The sequence below is a fragment of the Microcaecilia unicolor genome, chromosome 1 (genome assembly GCF_901765095.1).
Source record: "Microcaecilia unicolor chromosome 1, aMicUni1.1, whole genome shotgun sequence".
NCBI classification, from domain to species: domain Eukaryota; kingdom Metazoa; phylum Chordata; class Amphibia; order Gymnophiona; family Siphonopidae; genus Microcaecilia; species Microcaecilia unicolor.
This window is the reverse complement of record NC_044031.1, coordinates 500,861,487-500,876,593: the sequence shown is the minus strand read 5'-3', so window position 1 is coordinate 500,876,593 and position 15,107 is coordinate 500,861,487. Positions and strand designations below refer to the sequence as shown.

The following is a 15,107-nucleotide window of genomic DNA, read 5'->3' as shown; positions in this document are numbered from 1 at the left end:
CCAGCCCTTCTTGCTCGGATGGCAAAGGCTCGTCCGCATTGGCGCTGAGAAGGGCGGAGAGTTCCTCTGCAAGTACTTGCTTGTGCTGGAAGCTGTAGGACTGAGCTCCCGGTGGGCAATTTGGAGGTTTCGAGGCCAAATTGAGGGTGTATCCCTGCCAGACTATTTGAAGAACCCAACGGTCGGAGGTTACAAGAGGCTACCTTTGGTGAAAAGCTTTTAACCTCCCCCCGACCGGCACTGATACGTTGATGTCGGCTATGCTCTGCTGGAGCCAGTCAAAAGCTCGCCCCCTGCTTTTGCTCGGGAGCCGTGGGGCCTTGCTGAGGCGCACGCTGCTGACGAGAGCGCGCGCGCTGGAGCTTAGCCTGGGCCGCAGGCTGTCGAGAAGGAGGATTGTACCTACGCTTACCAGAAGAGTAGGGACAGTCCTCCTTCCCCCATAAAAATGTCTACCTGAAGAGGTAGATGCTGAAGGCTACCACCTGTTCGACTTTTTCTCCAAAAATGTTGTCCGCTCGGCAAGGGGAGTCCGCAATCCGCTGCTGGATTCTATTCTCCAGGTCGGAGGCACGCAGCCATGAGAGTCTGCGTATCACCACACCTTGAGCAGCGGCCCTGGACGCAACATCAAAGGTATCATATACCCCTCTGGCCAGGAATTTTCTGCACGCCTTCAGCTGCCTGACCACCTCCTGAAACGACTTGGCTTGCTCAGGAGGGAGCTTGTCCACCAAGCCCGCCAACTGCCGCACATTGTTCCGCATATGAATGCTCGTGTAGAGCTGGTAGGACTGAATCTTGGCCACGAGCATAGAAGAATGGTAGGCCTTCCTCCCAAAGGAGTCTAAGGTTCTATAGTCCTTGCCCGGGGGTGCCGAAGCATGCTCCCTAGAACTCTTAGCCTTCTTTAGGGCCAGATCCACCACACCAGAGTCGTGAGGCAACTGAGTGCGCATCAGCTCTGGGTCCCCATGGATCCGGTACTGGGATTCGATCTTCTTGGGAATGTGGGGATTAGTTAGAGGCTTGGTCCAGTTTGCCAGCAATGTCTTTTTTAGGACATGATGCATGGGTACTGTGGACGCTTCCTTAGGTGGAGAAGGATAGTCCAAGAGCTCAAACATTTCAGCCCTGGGCTCATCCTCCACAACCACCGGGAAGGGGATGGCCGTAGACATCTCCCGGACAAAGGCCGCAAAAGACAGACTCTCGGGAGGAGAAAGCTGCCTTTCAGGGGAGGGAGTGGGATCAGAAGGAAGGCCATCAGACTCCTCGTCAGAGAAATATCTGATGTCCTCCTCCTCCTCCCACGAGGCCTCACCATCGGTATCAGACACAAGTCGGAGATCTCACCCCGGGTAAAGGGCCAGCCGGCGCCTCACTCGACGGTACCGGAGGTGCAAGCACCCCCGGTACCGGAGGGGAAGGGCGCAACAGCTCTCTCAGGATCTCCGGGAGAACGGCCCGGAGGCGCTCGTGCAGAGCGGCTGTGGAAAAAGACATGGAAGCCGATGCAGGCGGCGAGGTCAGAGTCTGTTCCGGGTGTGGAGGCTGTTCCGGGCTGTCCAAGGTGGAGCGCATCGACACCTCCTGAACAGAGGGTGAGCGGTCCTCCCGGTGCCGATGCCTACTGGATGCCGACTCCCTCGGCGACCCAGAGCTCTCGGTACCGATGCGGGAAGGTGACCGGTGTCGATGCTTTTTTGACTTTTTCAAACGAAGCATGTCACCGGAGCTTCCCGGTACCGACGAGAACGTAGAATCCAACCGTCTCTTCCTTGGGGGCCAAGGCCGAAGAAGGTCGGTCTCGGGGGGGGGGGGGGGGGGGGGGGCTATACCGCAGGAGCCCTCAGGTTAGGAGGAGACCCACCCGAAGGCTCACCGCCACCAGCAGGGGAATGGACAGCCCTCACCTGCACTCCAGTCGAAGCACCACTGTCCAACGACATCAGCAACAGCGGAGGTCCCGGTACCACCGACGCAGCCTTCTGATGTCTCGGTACCGACGATGCAGAGGGTCGATACCTCGATGCCGAGGTCGAAGGCCTTGATGCTGTCGAAGTCGATGCACTCGATGCCTCCGGTGCTGTTGTCGACGAAGAGCCCGAGAACAACATGTTCCACTGGGCCAATCTCGCTACCTGAGTCCTCTTCTGTAAAAGAGCACAAAGACTGCAGGGCCTGCGGGCGGTGCCCAGCCCCCAGACACTGAAGACACGACGCGTGCCTATCAGTGAGCAAGATTACCCGGGCGCACTGGGTGCACTTCTTGAAGCCGCTGGGAGACTTCGATGACATGGGCAGAAAAATCACGCCGGCGAAATCAAAATTCGCGATGGTGACGAAGGGCACCAAAAATAAGGGGGAGAGAAAAAACCCATACCGAGGCCACAAAAAAGGCCTACCCCGAAAGCGAAAGGAAACTTACGTCGGGGAAACAAACTGGACACACGGGAAGGGACAAAGACCAAGGTCTTTCTTTTTTTTTTTTAGCGAAACCGCGAAGACGCGCAAGGGTCAACTTGAGGGGCGCGAAACGGCGGCAAAACACGACCGTCCCGAGCGCGGAAAAAAGAAGACTGACGAACACGAGCCGGTTCGGGCGGGAAGACGGCCGCGCATGCGGGGTGCGCATGGGCGCGCGAGGACTAGCAAAGGCCTTTGCTAGTGACGTTTCCGATTGGAGGGGCTGCCGTGGACGTCACCCATCAGTGAGAACAAGCAGCCTGCTTGTCCTCAGAGAATATTTAGTACAACAGAAAAAGTGGGAGGGTGACCAAGGATACCAAAGACTGGAAGATGTATGTTGGTGAAAGGAGTTTATTGATGTACGAAGACTCAACACAACGTTGTGTTTAGGCCGTTAAGCCTGCATCAGGAGTCTTATTGGAAAGTAATGAAGCAAAATCTTCAGAGTAGTAAAATACTCTTTAAAAAGACTGTAGGTCGAACCAAACGTGTTCGTCTGACAAGACTTCTTCACACACTGTAAAGTGCTGCACTTTACAGCACGTGAAGAAGTCTTGTCAGACGAACACTCCTTCAGCAGCCATCGCCCAACAGGATGGAAATATAGCAATGTTATGGCGGCTTCGTGCCAAAACTTACCCCGCTCGGAACGCTGTCCGCGGGAACCACCCCGGAGGAGCTGGGCACCACTCTCACCTCAGAAGACAGAGTCAACGAGCTCCGGTCACTCTGCACTGTACCAGAATAGCAATGCTGTATAAGCGCGCACTTTTTTTTTTTTTTTTAACGCTGTGAGGAAAGTTGGAGGCAAGCAGCAACAGAGGGACTCTGGGAGGAGGGGGGAATGGGGAAGGCAGGGAAAGGGCGAACCTATATGCCTTTAAAGTGGGCACCACCAGCCACAACACCCCTGCTCAACTGGCAAAGCACAGGAGCCACCCCAGGCAGAAATCCAGGAGCTGATCAAGCTACGTCCACACCTGCTGGGAGATAGAGAAATACTGAAGGCAGATGGGGCTAGCCGTCCAAGGGTCACTGTGATTCTTCAGTGTTCTCTATCTCCACCTGCTGGTAGGCTGGTACAACCCATCAGTTAAAGGATTCATCTGCTGATGATGACAAGGAATCTCATTATCTTTCAGTCTTGCAATTCCATTTCTATCTTTTCTCCTTTCCAATGTATCTGAAAAAGGTCTTATCACCTCCCTTTACATCTTTAGCCTAAAGTAAAGAATCAAACGTCGGGGGACCCCAAGACTGACTGAAGTGTGCACCGCACCCAGTCACCAAAAGCCTAAACCACAGAGGCACAGAAAGAGATATAGATAAGAGAAAGCAGACAATCTATGCCTTGATAATACCTAAAACCTCAAAACCTGAAAGATAGAGAGGAGACTAAAGGGCTCACCTCCTTCCACCCGCTGGAGTCTGAAATTACTGAATCTAGGGCTAGTTGGCCAGGGCTCTTATTGGCTCTCTAGTCAGAATTCTCAGTCTCCACCTGCTGAAGGAAGGAGTACATAACCACCAGTCAGTTCCTGGACCGGTCCGGAGGGATGCTAAGGAATGCCTCAATCACTCCATAGTGTGACTGCACCCTAAATATTGTGTACAATTCTTGTCACCACCTCTTGAAAAAGATGTAGCTGAATTAGAAAAAAGTACAGAGAAGGGTGATGGAATGACTACCCTATGAGGGAAGGATAAAGAGTTCAGGGCTCTTCAGCATAGAGAAGAGATAGATAAGGGGAGACACAGTAGAGGTCTATGAGTGGAGTGGAATAGACTTGAATTGCTTACTTGCTTTTTCTAAAAGTACAAGGATTAAGGGGGTATGCAATGAAGTTACTAAGTAGTACATTTATATTCAAACAACTTTTATTGTATTTAATTAACATCAGATACCAATACAATGTCTTATTAGAATATCCATATATCAAGCACTTATCTCCCTATTCCCAAAGAACCCCCTCCCCATTCTACTCCAAACACCCACAGTCAAATCCAATATCTAAACCAAATAACCGTAAGAGGTCACTGGTTCTTATAACCTCTTACCCTACAAAAGAACTCTAAGGTGGTCTTCCTCTTACCGAAACCAACCCATAGACCATCCCTCCCCATCATGGTTCTGACCACAAGAAGTACGGTCATTGTGGTCCTGACCTCAGTCTATTCAAAACTATCTAACGCAGGCTAGAAGCCCAATGTTCAGATATAATTCCACAATAATAGAAAATGTTTTTTTCCACTTGGGAGTTTGATAGGCCTCCCTCGCTTCCCATACCACGATAGCATGAAGTTCGTTCTTCCACCCCCCCAACATGAAGGCTGTTCTAGATTTGTCCATGACCTAAAAAATATATTTCTTACCCACCAGGATTGCTTTTCTGGGCAAACAGTTTTGCACCTCTCCCCCTAACCCCCAATTTGTCTGTTATATCTAATGGGACTCCCGCTGGATCCTTTGACCTACCAAAAGACTCTGATATCCAGCAAGAGGGGCCCAGAAACCATCACCGGGCACGCAGATCTGCATTAAAAGTCATAGGAGATTTTAAAAAATCCTGACGAACCAAGCAGAAGGTCCAAGTCTTCAGCCTGTTGCCTCTGAGCTGTTTCAACATCTCTAGGCCACCAGGCCCAGGAAAGAGAACCCCAATCTGAAAGCCTCATTTTTGTTGTCACCACAACCCAGGTGAGGCGCATATGTCCATAGCCCATTAACCTTTGCTCCTCCAGCCACCACCAAGACATCTGCAGATGTGCAGGGGTAGTATGAGGCACCAAGCGTAATCTTAAGATGGGGGCAACCACCAAGACAACAGCAAGGTTTGTAGTGGATGAATGTGCGCTTGGCCTACTGAATCAATTCTATCGCCAAAGGCAACAGACCCAGTACACAGGCAATACCAGGCTGCTGGATGAGGATTTGCCAAGAGTAGGTGACAAAAAGCCAAAACCACATACAACACTGGAGCTTTCCAGCCTTTCCTTGACTAGAGACATCAGCCCAGGTGGGTGTTGAACCAAGTTCCCAGGCAGTCCAGACTGGGTCAGTGACAGGTGGCTCTTCATTGTATTCACCACTCACATGTCCCATGGGAACCACTGTTTAAACCCCTGATGGCGAACCTATGACACGCGTGTCAGCACTGACAAGCGTAGCCATTTTGGATGACACGCGGGTTGAAAGCCGGCAGCAAATAGAAACCAGCCTACCTGCTCTTACTGCCAGGTACGGACTTAGGCAGGGACAAAAGGGGCGTTGGTGGTCTTATCGCAGCTTCAGAACCCCCCTCGGAGTCTGAACCCCCCTGCTCCGCCCCACCTCGCAGCCTTGGTAACCAGCAGTCCTCTTCGTCAGAATCATCCAATTAGGAGTGCCCTTTTAGGCGCCAGACAGGCTCCCTACAACCAATCAAGCTCACTGCAGTTGTAGCTCAGCCAGGTGAAAAAACTGCCTGAGGCTCGAGGCAATTGTGATTAAATGTCGAACCTGAGTGCTGAGTTGCGAGTAACCCAGGCAGCTGCTGCTCTCTTCAGACAAATAAAGTCGGGTCAGCGGCCGCTTTCTTCCTCTCTGTGATCCTGTTGCAGCCTTAGCTCAGCTGTGCTTCGACACTGACTGCTGCTCCTGCTCCACACTTGTTTGGGAAGTTCCTAAAAATACCGGTCCAGCTAAGAAATCACTTTTCATTGCTTTTATAATGCTCCTTTCACTACTTGTTTGTAGCAATTCGTTATGAGAGAGGGAAAACAAAAAGGGAGAATAAATCATGGGTGCCGTTTCCCGCCATTAGAAATAGCGGCAGGTAAGTTAAATAATTACTTTTTGGTTTATTAAATACAGTTATATATTACAATTATATATTTTTGTTATTTAAACTATAAATATCGCAAAATTATGTTTTTTTTTTCTCGAAGTGACACACCACCCGAGTTATGCTCAGTTTTTTGGCGAATTTTGACACACCAAGCTCAAAAGGTTGCCCATCACTGGTTTAAACATTCAGATTCGTTCTTTGCCCTGACCAGCCAATTGTCAAGGTAGGGGTGAACCATCACTCTCCTCCCTTGCACAATTAGGCTGCAACCCTCTGCAAATGTACAAAACTGCTGTGTGGACATAGACTAGGATTGGGCTAAAGCATATAAGCAAAAAATGTGTACTGAAGCTTGAGAAGTGCATTAAGAGCTTCCTATTCCAGACATCTGCACCCCACTGTAAGAAGGAAAAGAAAACAAAAGCGGTGGGTGGGGGGGAAAAAAAAGGAGAAAAGGAAAGATGAGCTTAGAGCAGCCTTATTATAAACTGCTCTCCCCAAAAGAATGCTTTTCAGCCAGCTGCAGAGCTGGAAGACCATACAGACCTTAGCAAAATAAAAACAACATAGCAACAGACTAGAAAGGAGCATAAAGATGGAAACATGGCTGTCAGAGAAGCCATTTCCTTTTTTTTTTTTTTTTTTTTAACTGAGGCTGCCATATTAAGCATGCCCAAAGCAAACTTCTGTTTGAGCATTTGGTAACTTACTTACAAGTAAATGCACACCCATGCTCTTATTAACTTTAAATTTTTTTTGTTATTGCATTTGTATGCCACATTTTCCCACCTATTTGCAGGCTCAATGTGGCTTACAGAGTTTTGTTATGACATAGTCATTCCAGGATATCAGATACAATTGGTAGTGTACAAAGATTAAGTAGGGGAACAGAGAAGGAAAGTGTTTGGCAGGTTAGTATAGAAGGTGGACTTTCATAACTGGGTGGGTTGATGAGGTAGTTTTGTAAGGCTATGGGTTCTCTTTGTAGGCCTTGTTGAAGAGATGAGTCTTCAGTGATTTGCGATAGTTATTTCGTCAATAGTTTTCAAGGCTGTAGGTAATGCATTCCACAACTGCGTGCTCATGTAAGAGAAGGTAGTGGCATGTGTCAGCTTGTATTTTAGTCCTTTACAGCTGGGGAAGTGCAGATTGAGAAATTTGCGGGATGACCTTATGGCGTTTCTGGGAAGCAGGTTCACGAGGTTTAGCATGTAGATTGGGGCGTTTGCGTGAATGATTTTGTGTACAATCGTGCAGATCTTGAACGCAATACGTTCCTTGAGTGGGAGCCAGTGAAGTTTCTCTCTTAGGGGTTTTGCACTTTCATATTTAGTTTTTCCAAATATGAGTCTGGCGGTGGTATTCTGGGCTGTTTGGAGTTTTTTAATAGTCTGTTCTTTGCAGCCAGCGTACAGTGCGTTGCAGTAGTCCAGATGACTTATTACCATTGACTGTACCAGAGTACGGAAGATGTATCTCAGGAAGAAAGGTTTTACTCTTTTGAGTTTCCCCGTGGAGTGGAACATCTTTTTCGTCGTATTCTTCATATGGGCATCGAGTGTGAGGTATCTGTCAATGGTAACTCCAAGAATTTTCAGATTTTGTGAGACGGGAAGAGAACAGTATGGTGTGGTTATGGTGGAGTAATTGTTTGTGTTATGTTGTGATGTGAGTACAAGACATTGTGTTTTTTCTGCGTTGAGTTTCAGCTGGAATGCATCCGCCCAGGAGTGCATGATTTGGAGGCTTTGGTTGATCTCGTTGGTGATTTCGTTTAGATCATGTTTAAATCATAAAGATAAATATTCACTTGCTCCAATGAACCTCGTGCCCACGAAAGTGAAATAAAAATAAAAATATGCTAGATTCCAACACTCTCTATCCCTCTTGAGTGCTGTTTGTGAAAACAGTAAACCTTAACTGCTCTGCTAATGAAGGAATTTCCTGAGCAGAAGAAACAAAAACTGTTTAACCTCCTCAGGGAATCTAAACTGTTCACTTTGAACAACAGAGGCACCCCCTGCAGAGAACGCTTCCCAGGAGAGTCCACAGGCTCAGCTTTATGAAGGAGAAAAGCCTTGTACTACTGAAGCACAAATTCAGGAAGAAACCTCCTTCCCCCGCTGGCAGCACGGATGGCTGTGGAACAGAAACAGGCTCAAAAGCCAAAGGGGCGTGTGAAACAACCAGCGAGGATACATTCAAAATGGCAGTGTTTCCCGCCAAAAACGGGAGCGGAGACGCGATCGCTGGAGAGAAGGAGATGCGATCGCTGGCCCAATGGGAAAAACGGACCCCCCTGACTAACGGTACCGACGACTGCCCAATCACAGTACCCTGGTTTCTGAGGATCAATACCAAAATGGCAAACTCTACTCGCTCCTAAAGCCCGCTGCTGACAGAAGGCAAAGGAGTGGAATTTCCCCGACATTCCTAAGGGGAAAATAAATACAAAACAGCTGAGCAATTAACAGCTGATCGGATCGCAGCGAACCGCTCCGGAGCTGTGCTGCTCGCTGTTACTGCCCAGAAACGGCTCTACCAGGAGCAGACCGGGGGGCTCTCGCTTTTTTCTTTTAAACTCTTGCTTATAAGAGCAGCTGCCTCTCCCTGCCTCTACAGTTCTTACTAGGAAGAGCTGGAGGAACTTCACACAGTCAGGCTGTTCCTGACAACAGACTGCTATTTAAAGCATTCAAAATTAAAATCATGCTTTTTCTTCAGGGAGGAACAGGGGGGAGGGACTCGGCCTTCCGAGTGTAGCACCCCCGAGGCTCTGAGGGACCCCCACAGGTTTCAGGCTTCCAAGAGCAGGTTTTTGTTTATATATATATATATATATATATATATATATATATATATATATATATATATATATATATATATCTCCTTAGAAATGCACAGGGACACAGAAGAAAATTATACCAACACTTAAAAACTAATCAAGAAAGAGAGAAAAGTATAGAAAAGACAGACTGAAGGGCTCACCACCTTCCACCTGCTGGAGACTGAGATTACTGGATCTTTCTCTGGTTGCTAAGGGCTCTTACTGGCTCCTAGAGTCACAGTTTTTTTCTCAGTCTCCACCTGCTGGAAGGCGTACACAACCCATCAGTCACATTCTGGGCCGGTCCGGAGGGATGCTAAGGAACATCACTTTGATAAAGGTTCTTGCAGCCAAGACTAGTCTGAACAGCAAGGCCCTGAGGTGAAAATATTGCGCCAAGACTGTAAAATGGAGAAAGTAATGGTAATGCAGCTAAATCAGAATATGGAAATAAGCCTCCACCAAATCCAACAAGGCCAGAAACTTCACTTTATGAACCACCAGAATCATCAACTGGAAGGTTTCCATCAGGAACCAGAAGAATCCCGAGAGTCTGAATGACTCCCTTCAGATCAAGGATAGGATGTTAAAAGAGTTGTCCTTTATTGGCAATAAAAAATAAATTGAATATTTCCCAAGTCCCTGCTTCACTGTGGGAATAGTGACGATAGCTTCCAAAGTAAGCAAATTAGGCTCTTTAGCTCTCCTCCACAAGTGGACTCCATAAAGAAATTTGAAACTGGATCCACAAATTTCAGGAATAACTGTGCTGAACTATATCGAGGACCCAAGATGATCTATACTCACTCGAGATAGAAATAGAACAGACAACTTCCCACCAGAATCAGTATACAGTGGGTCCTCCACCCATCACTGTGAAGTGTGTCTCCACTGAACATTGATGGTGCTGTCCTTGGGCTTCCAGAAGATCTGAAAGGGCAGGGAATGCCTGCTCTGCCTCCCAACTTGTATCTCCTGGAGTACTTAAATCGAGGCATCCCCAACACTGGGCCAGGAAGAATATGCTTATCTTCTAGAAAACACTGGGGCCTAGACTCTCGTAGATCCTTGACCAATTTCTCCAGATCTATAGTGAAAAAGGGAGACCTGCCGACCAATGCCACAGCCATAAAAGTCAATGTGCTGTCACCACCAAAATAATATTTCTGGCTGAGATACAGATGAGATGAGATCATACAATACATCCAACAAAAAGCTGTCCCAGACTCCAGACACTCCCATCTGACTCCCCCCTCCCAAAAGCTGCTGCACCCATCTCAAGGGAACCTTGCCACACAGCCCCCTAAACAGCTGTTTGAAGTATTATAGACATAGAAGAAAAAGATTATGTTTCAGGAGGGTCTCTATATTTCTGTTCTGCGAGTCCTGGAGCATCATGCAACCCTCTTCTGGGATTATGATCCTCCATGTCACTACAATTACCAAGGTATGCACCTTCAGCATTGAAATAAGGAATCTCTTTCTTCCTTGGGTAAAAGGTGGAGCTGACCCAGGAGTCTTGTCCCCCCTTGAGGGCCTCCTTTGGCATCACAAATTCCAAAAGGATGATTCACTGCAGTATTTTATGAAGCAGGAAAGATTCAGATTGCTTGTGGGGGGTCTTCCAGAATGGGATCTCCATCCATCTCTTCCAAGGGCTTCTCTAAACTTTGCAGAGCTTCTGTGACTCTAGAAATCAAAGAGGAAATTCCTCCTTCCTGAAGGCCCCACTTTCTCCCTTGGATGGCAATAAGCTTCCCCTTCTTCCATTTATGTCACTAAGAGAGTTCTTCTCCCAGAAAATCACAGGCCCCTTGGCTCCCAACATTTCCTGGAACCAGAGCAAGTGCTTAGAGACCACTAGATAAGGGCCTCCATGAGAAAGGCCTAGAGCTGACATTGCCATAGCTCAGGGGAGGGGGGGAAGGAAGAGGGATTCCTGCCCCTTGGAAGAAATCATAAGCCTTAAACATCACTGACAACTTTCAGTGAGAGACTGCGAGACTGGTCCAAGATGGCTGCATTACCATGGTTTCAACCACATGCAGGAAACCCAACCCAGTCACTTCCATGGCTGGAAGGGAGCCCTCAGAGACCTTCCTGGTGCGGCACAAGCTATATCAGCCCCCATCTAAAAGGGAAAAAGAACCCACAAAGGAGCTGTGATGGCACACCCACAGCTCCTGCTCTGTTCTCTGGGATCCATATGAAGACCTGTCCCCTTTCCTCTCTTGGTCACAGATACACATGCAAAAGGATTGGAAATACTTCTATTAGAAATGCTGTGCATGCTTTCCCCATCATCCACTTACTCCTGCTGCACTGACTCTTAGGGATTCAGATGTGCATTTCTTTTACTTTGTTGTGAATTCTACTATGAAAACGAAGAAAGCTATGCGTCAATCACTAATTTGTTATGTATCCTGACACCAAGTGGCTTACTACTATTTGTGTATTGCCTCCTAGTGGTAGAGAATCCTTTTGCCTGGGGACAGAGGCACCATGTGGTTAAATCAATCTGAGATCTGCCGACAGTGACAACTAATGGTTAGATATATTACCACAGTTTCATTTTATTATTCTTTCCAAACCAACAGAATGTTTGGGTACCATTCATTCAAATCACCCATTCTTCTTCCCCTCAAGTCACAGAAAACACTGAAACACAGACGCACAGAAAAGATGGAAAGAATTCCAAGAGCCATTTCTCTCTATACATTAGCCCAGTACTTCTCAACCCAGATCTCAGAGTACACACAGCCAGTCAGGTTTTGAAAATATCCACAATGAATATGCATGAACTAGATTTGTACATCGAGGCAATGCACGCAAACCTCTCATGCATATTCATTGTGGATATCCTCAAAACCTGACTGGCTGGGTGTGCCTCAAGGACTGGGCTGAGAAGCCCTGCATTAGTCCATTCTTTAGTTTCTTCTAAATCTGCTACCTAGGGATCCCCAACAGGCTTCTGCTAGTGTGCCCTAAAGGTTTGTGGGTTATTCTCCAAGCCACTTCACACAATACTGCAGCTTCAGTATAATTCCACTTCAAAATAAAGTTCCTCTTTTGTAACACAGTCCGTCCTATTTAAGCTCTTATCTTGTAGTTCAAATTCTTATCTTGGAGAACTTACCTATAGTAAGGTCGTGCACCGGCTGAAATCTCTTGTCTGTAAACTGTAATAATAAGCATGATTTTCCAACACCTGGAAAAAAAAATAAAAGATTTTTAAAGACAAAGCTTCATTCATGAACCTTACATAAGTATACAACAAAACTTTAAGGGGTTGATATTCAAAACAATTTAACTGAGCAGGAGTGACTCCTGCCTGGTTAAATCACTTGTGCCCAGAGTGGCACATAACCAGATACTACCGCTCAGCATCAGCAAAGACGGACCCCACGCTATGCAGGGAGTGCCACAGTGATCCAGGGCCAGTCTGCACTTACCCAAGCATCAGCAATACTCGGTGCCTGTGACCAGATAGCAGTCGTATTTGACTGTTTAGCTATCCAGGTTAAAAACAACCCACTGGAGTTCAATCACAGTAGTTTAGCTGATTTGAATACTTCTACATAAAGAATCAAGCTTCCTCCTGAGGGCATTCTGTACTACTGCAGAACTGGAGTAGAATTCCCCACACCTGCACAGAATTCTGTAATTCTTGCAGAATCCTGCATAGGGAACAGAAGGCAGAAAAAAATGTCAGGTTTCTGATCCCCTTCCCTTGTGGCATACACCCACAAATTGCTTTCAGTTCCCACACAACCCCTCCCTCGGCTTATCCCGTCCTCCCAGACCATGTGGCATAAATAGGAAGCAAGCGGCTACACATTAGACCACTTCTTCCTCCCTCTGCTTGTCTGGGCCCAACTACTATATGCAGTCCAGGACAATTCAAATAAGCAGTCAGGTCAAGACCCAGGCAAGCAGAGGAGGAGGAGGTGGTCTTGCTTCTTATGCTACATAATCCAGGAGGAAGATATGGTAAGGTTGGGAGGGGGGGTCCAAGAAAGCTGGGTGTTTGTACTGGAGCTTGAGGGGTCTGTCACTGGGAGCCGGGGGGGGGGGGGGGGGGGGGGAAGGGAACAGAACAAGGTGGAGGATTTTGGCAACAGAGGGGTGGCAGGAATTCAGTGGCTCAAAATGAGCTTTCATCAGCTGGGTGAGAATGACATTGAGATCCCATGACAGTGGCTCAAAATGAGCTTTCATCAGCTGGGTGAGAATGACATTGAGATCCCATGACAGTGGCGAAGGTTTGACAGGTGGCTTTGACCAAAGCAAACCTCTCATGAAGCGAACTAAAGGCTGTCCAGAGATAGGCTTACCTTCTACATGTTGATAAGCACTAATTGCACTCAGGTGAACCCTTACGGAGTTGGTCTTGAGACCAGACTCTGACAAGTGTAGAAGGTATTCAAGCAGGGTCTGTGTAGGACAAGAAAGAGGATCTATGGCCTTGCTGTCACACCAAGCGGCAAACCTCCTCCATTTGAAAGAGTAACACCTCTTAGTGGAATCTTTCCTGGAAGAAAGCAAGACCTGGGAGACACCCTCCGAAAGACCCAAGGAAGCGAATTCTAAGCTCTCAACATCCAGGCCATGAGAGCTAGAGATTGGAAGTTGGGATGCAGAAGCGATCCCTCATTCTGGGTGATGAGGGTCAGGAAACGCTCCAATCTCCACAGTTCTTCAGAGGACAATTCCAGAAGAGGGAACCAAATCTGACGCGGCCAATAGGGCGCAATCGGGATCATGGTTCTGCGGTCTTGAGTTCCAGCAAAGTCTTCTCCTACTAGAGGTATGGGAGAATACACATACAGGCCTTTTCTCCAAAGCAGGAGAAAGGCATCTGAAGCTAGTCTGTCATGGGCCTAAAGCCTGGAACAGAACTGAGGGACCTTGCGATTCATTTGAGTGGCAAAAAGATCCACAGGAGGGGGTGTCCCATGTTTGGAAGATCTTGCAGGCTATGCCCATATTCAGCAACCACTCGTGAGGTTGCATTACCCTGTTCAGTCTGTCGGCCAGACTGTTGTATATGCCTGGCAGATAAGTGGCTCGGAGAAAAATGCCGTGATGGTGCGCCCATACTCCATCTGAACGGCTTCTTGACAGAGGACGAGATCCAGTGACCCCGTTTGTTGGTGTAGAACATTCCAACCTGGTTGTCTGTTTGAATTAAGTTGGTTGGACAGCCGATCTCTGAAGGCCTTTATTGCTCGAAGTTCCAGGAGGTTGATCTGAAGACCTGTTTCCTGGAAGGACCAGGCTCCCTGAGTATGAAGCCCATCTACATGAGCTCCTCCACCCCAGGAAAGATGCATCCATCGTCAGCAATGTCTGCGCCTGAGGAATTTGGAATGGTTGTCCCATGGTCAAATTGGATTGAATTGTCCACCACTGAAGAGAATTCCAAAAGTCGATGGACAGTTGGATGACATCTTCTGGATTCCCTGCAGCTTGATACCACTGAGAAGCTAGGGTCCACTGAGCAGACCTTATATGCAAACGTGCCATTGGTGTAACAAGAACCGTGGAGGTCATGTGCCCCAACAGTCTCAACATCTGCAGAACTGTTACTTGCTAAGACGTTCGAACCGTGGACAACAGGGACAGAAGATTGTCTGCCCATGCCTCGGAGAGATAGGCCTGAACTGTCTTCATGTCCAGCAGTGCTCCAATGAACCCCCAATTTCCGGAAATGAGAGAGATGGGTCTCGGCGTAATTACAAACCCTAGTAGTTTCAGTGCCTGGATAGTCATCCGCATGGACTCCCGTGCACCATCCTCCGAGGTGCTCTTTACCAGCCTATCATTGAGATAAGGGAACACATGCACTCCCAGGCTGCGTAGCGACGCTACAACTACTACTGCTAGGCATTTTGTAAATACCCTGGGAGCTGACAATAGGCCAAATGGTAGTATGCGGTACTGAAAGTTCTGCTTTCCCCGCCGAAATCAAAGATACTTCC

General features: G+C 47.8%; 1 protein-coding gene across 1 annotated transcript in view; it reads right to left on the bottom strand.

Moving 5' to 3' along the window:
* Positions 1 to 15,107, bottom strand: part of RAB2A (RAB2A, member RAS oncogene family) — a 213,882-nt gene that overhangs the window by 180,482 nt on the left and 18,293 nt on the right. Inside the window, exon 2 of the mRNA XM_030214829.1 lies at positions 12,263 to 12,334. Coding sequence (XP_030070689.1) covers positions 12,263 to 12,334 — 72 coding nt within the window. The remainder of the gene's footprint in view (positions 1 to 12,262; positions 12,335 to 15,107) is intronic.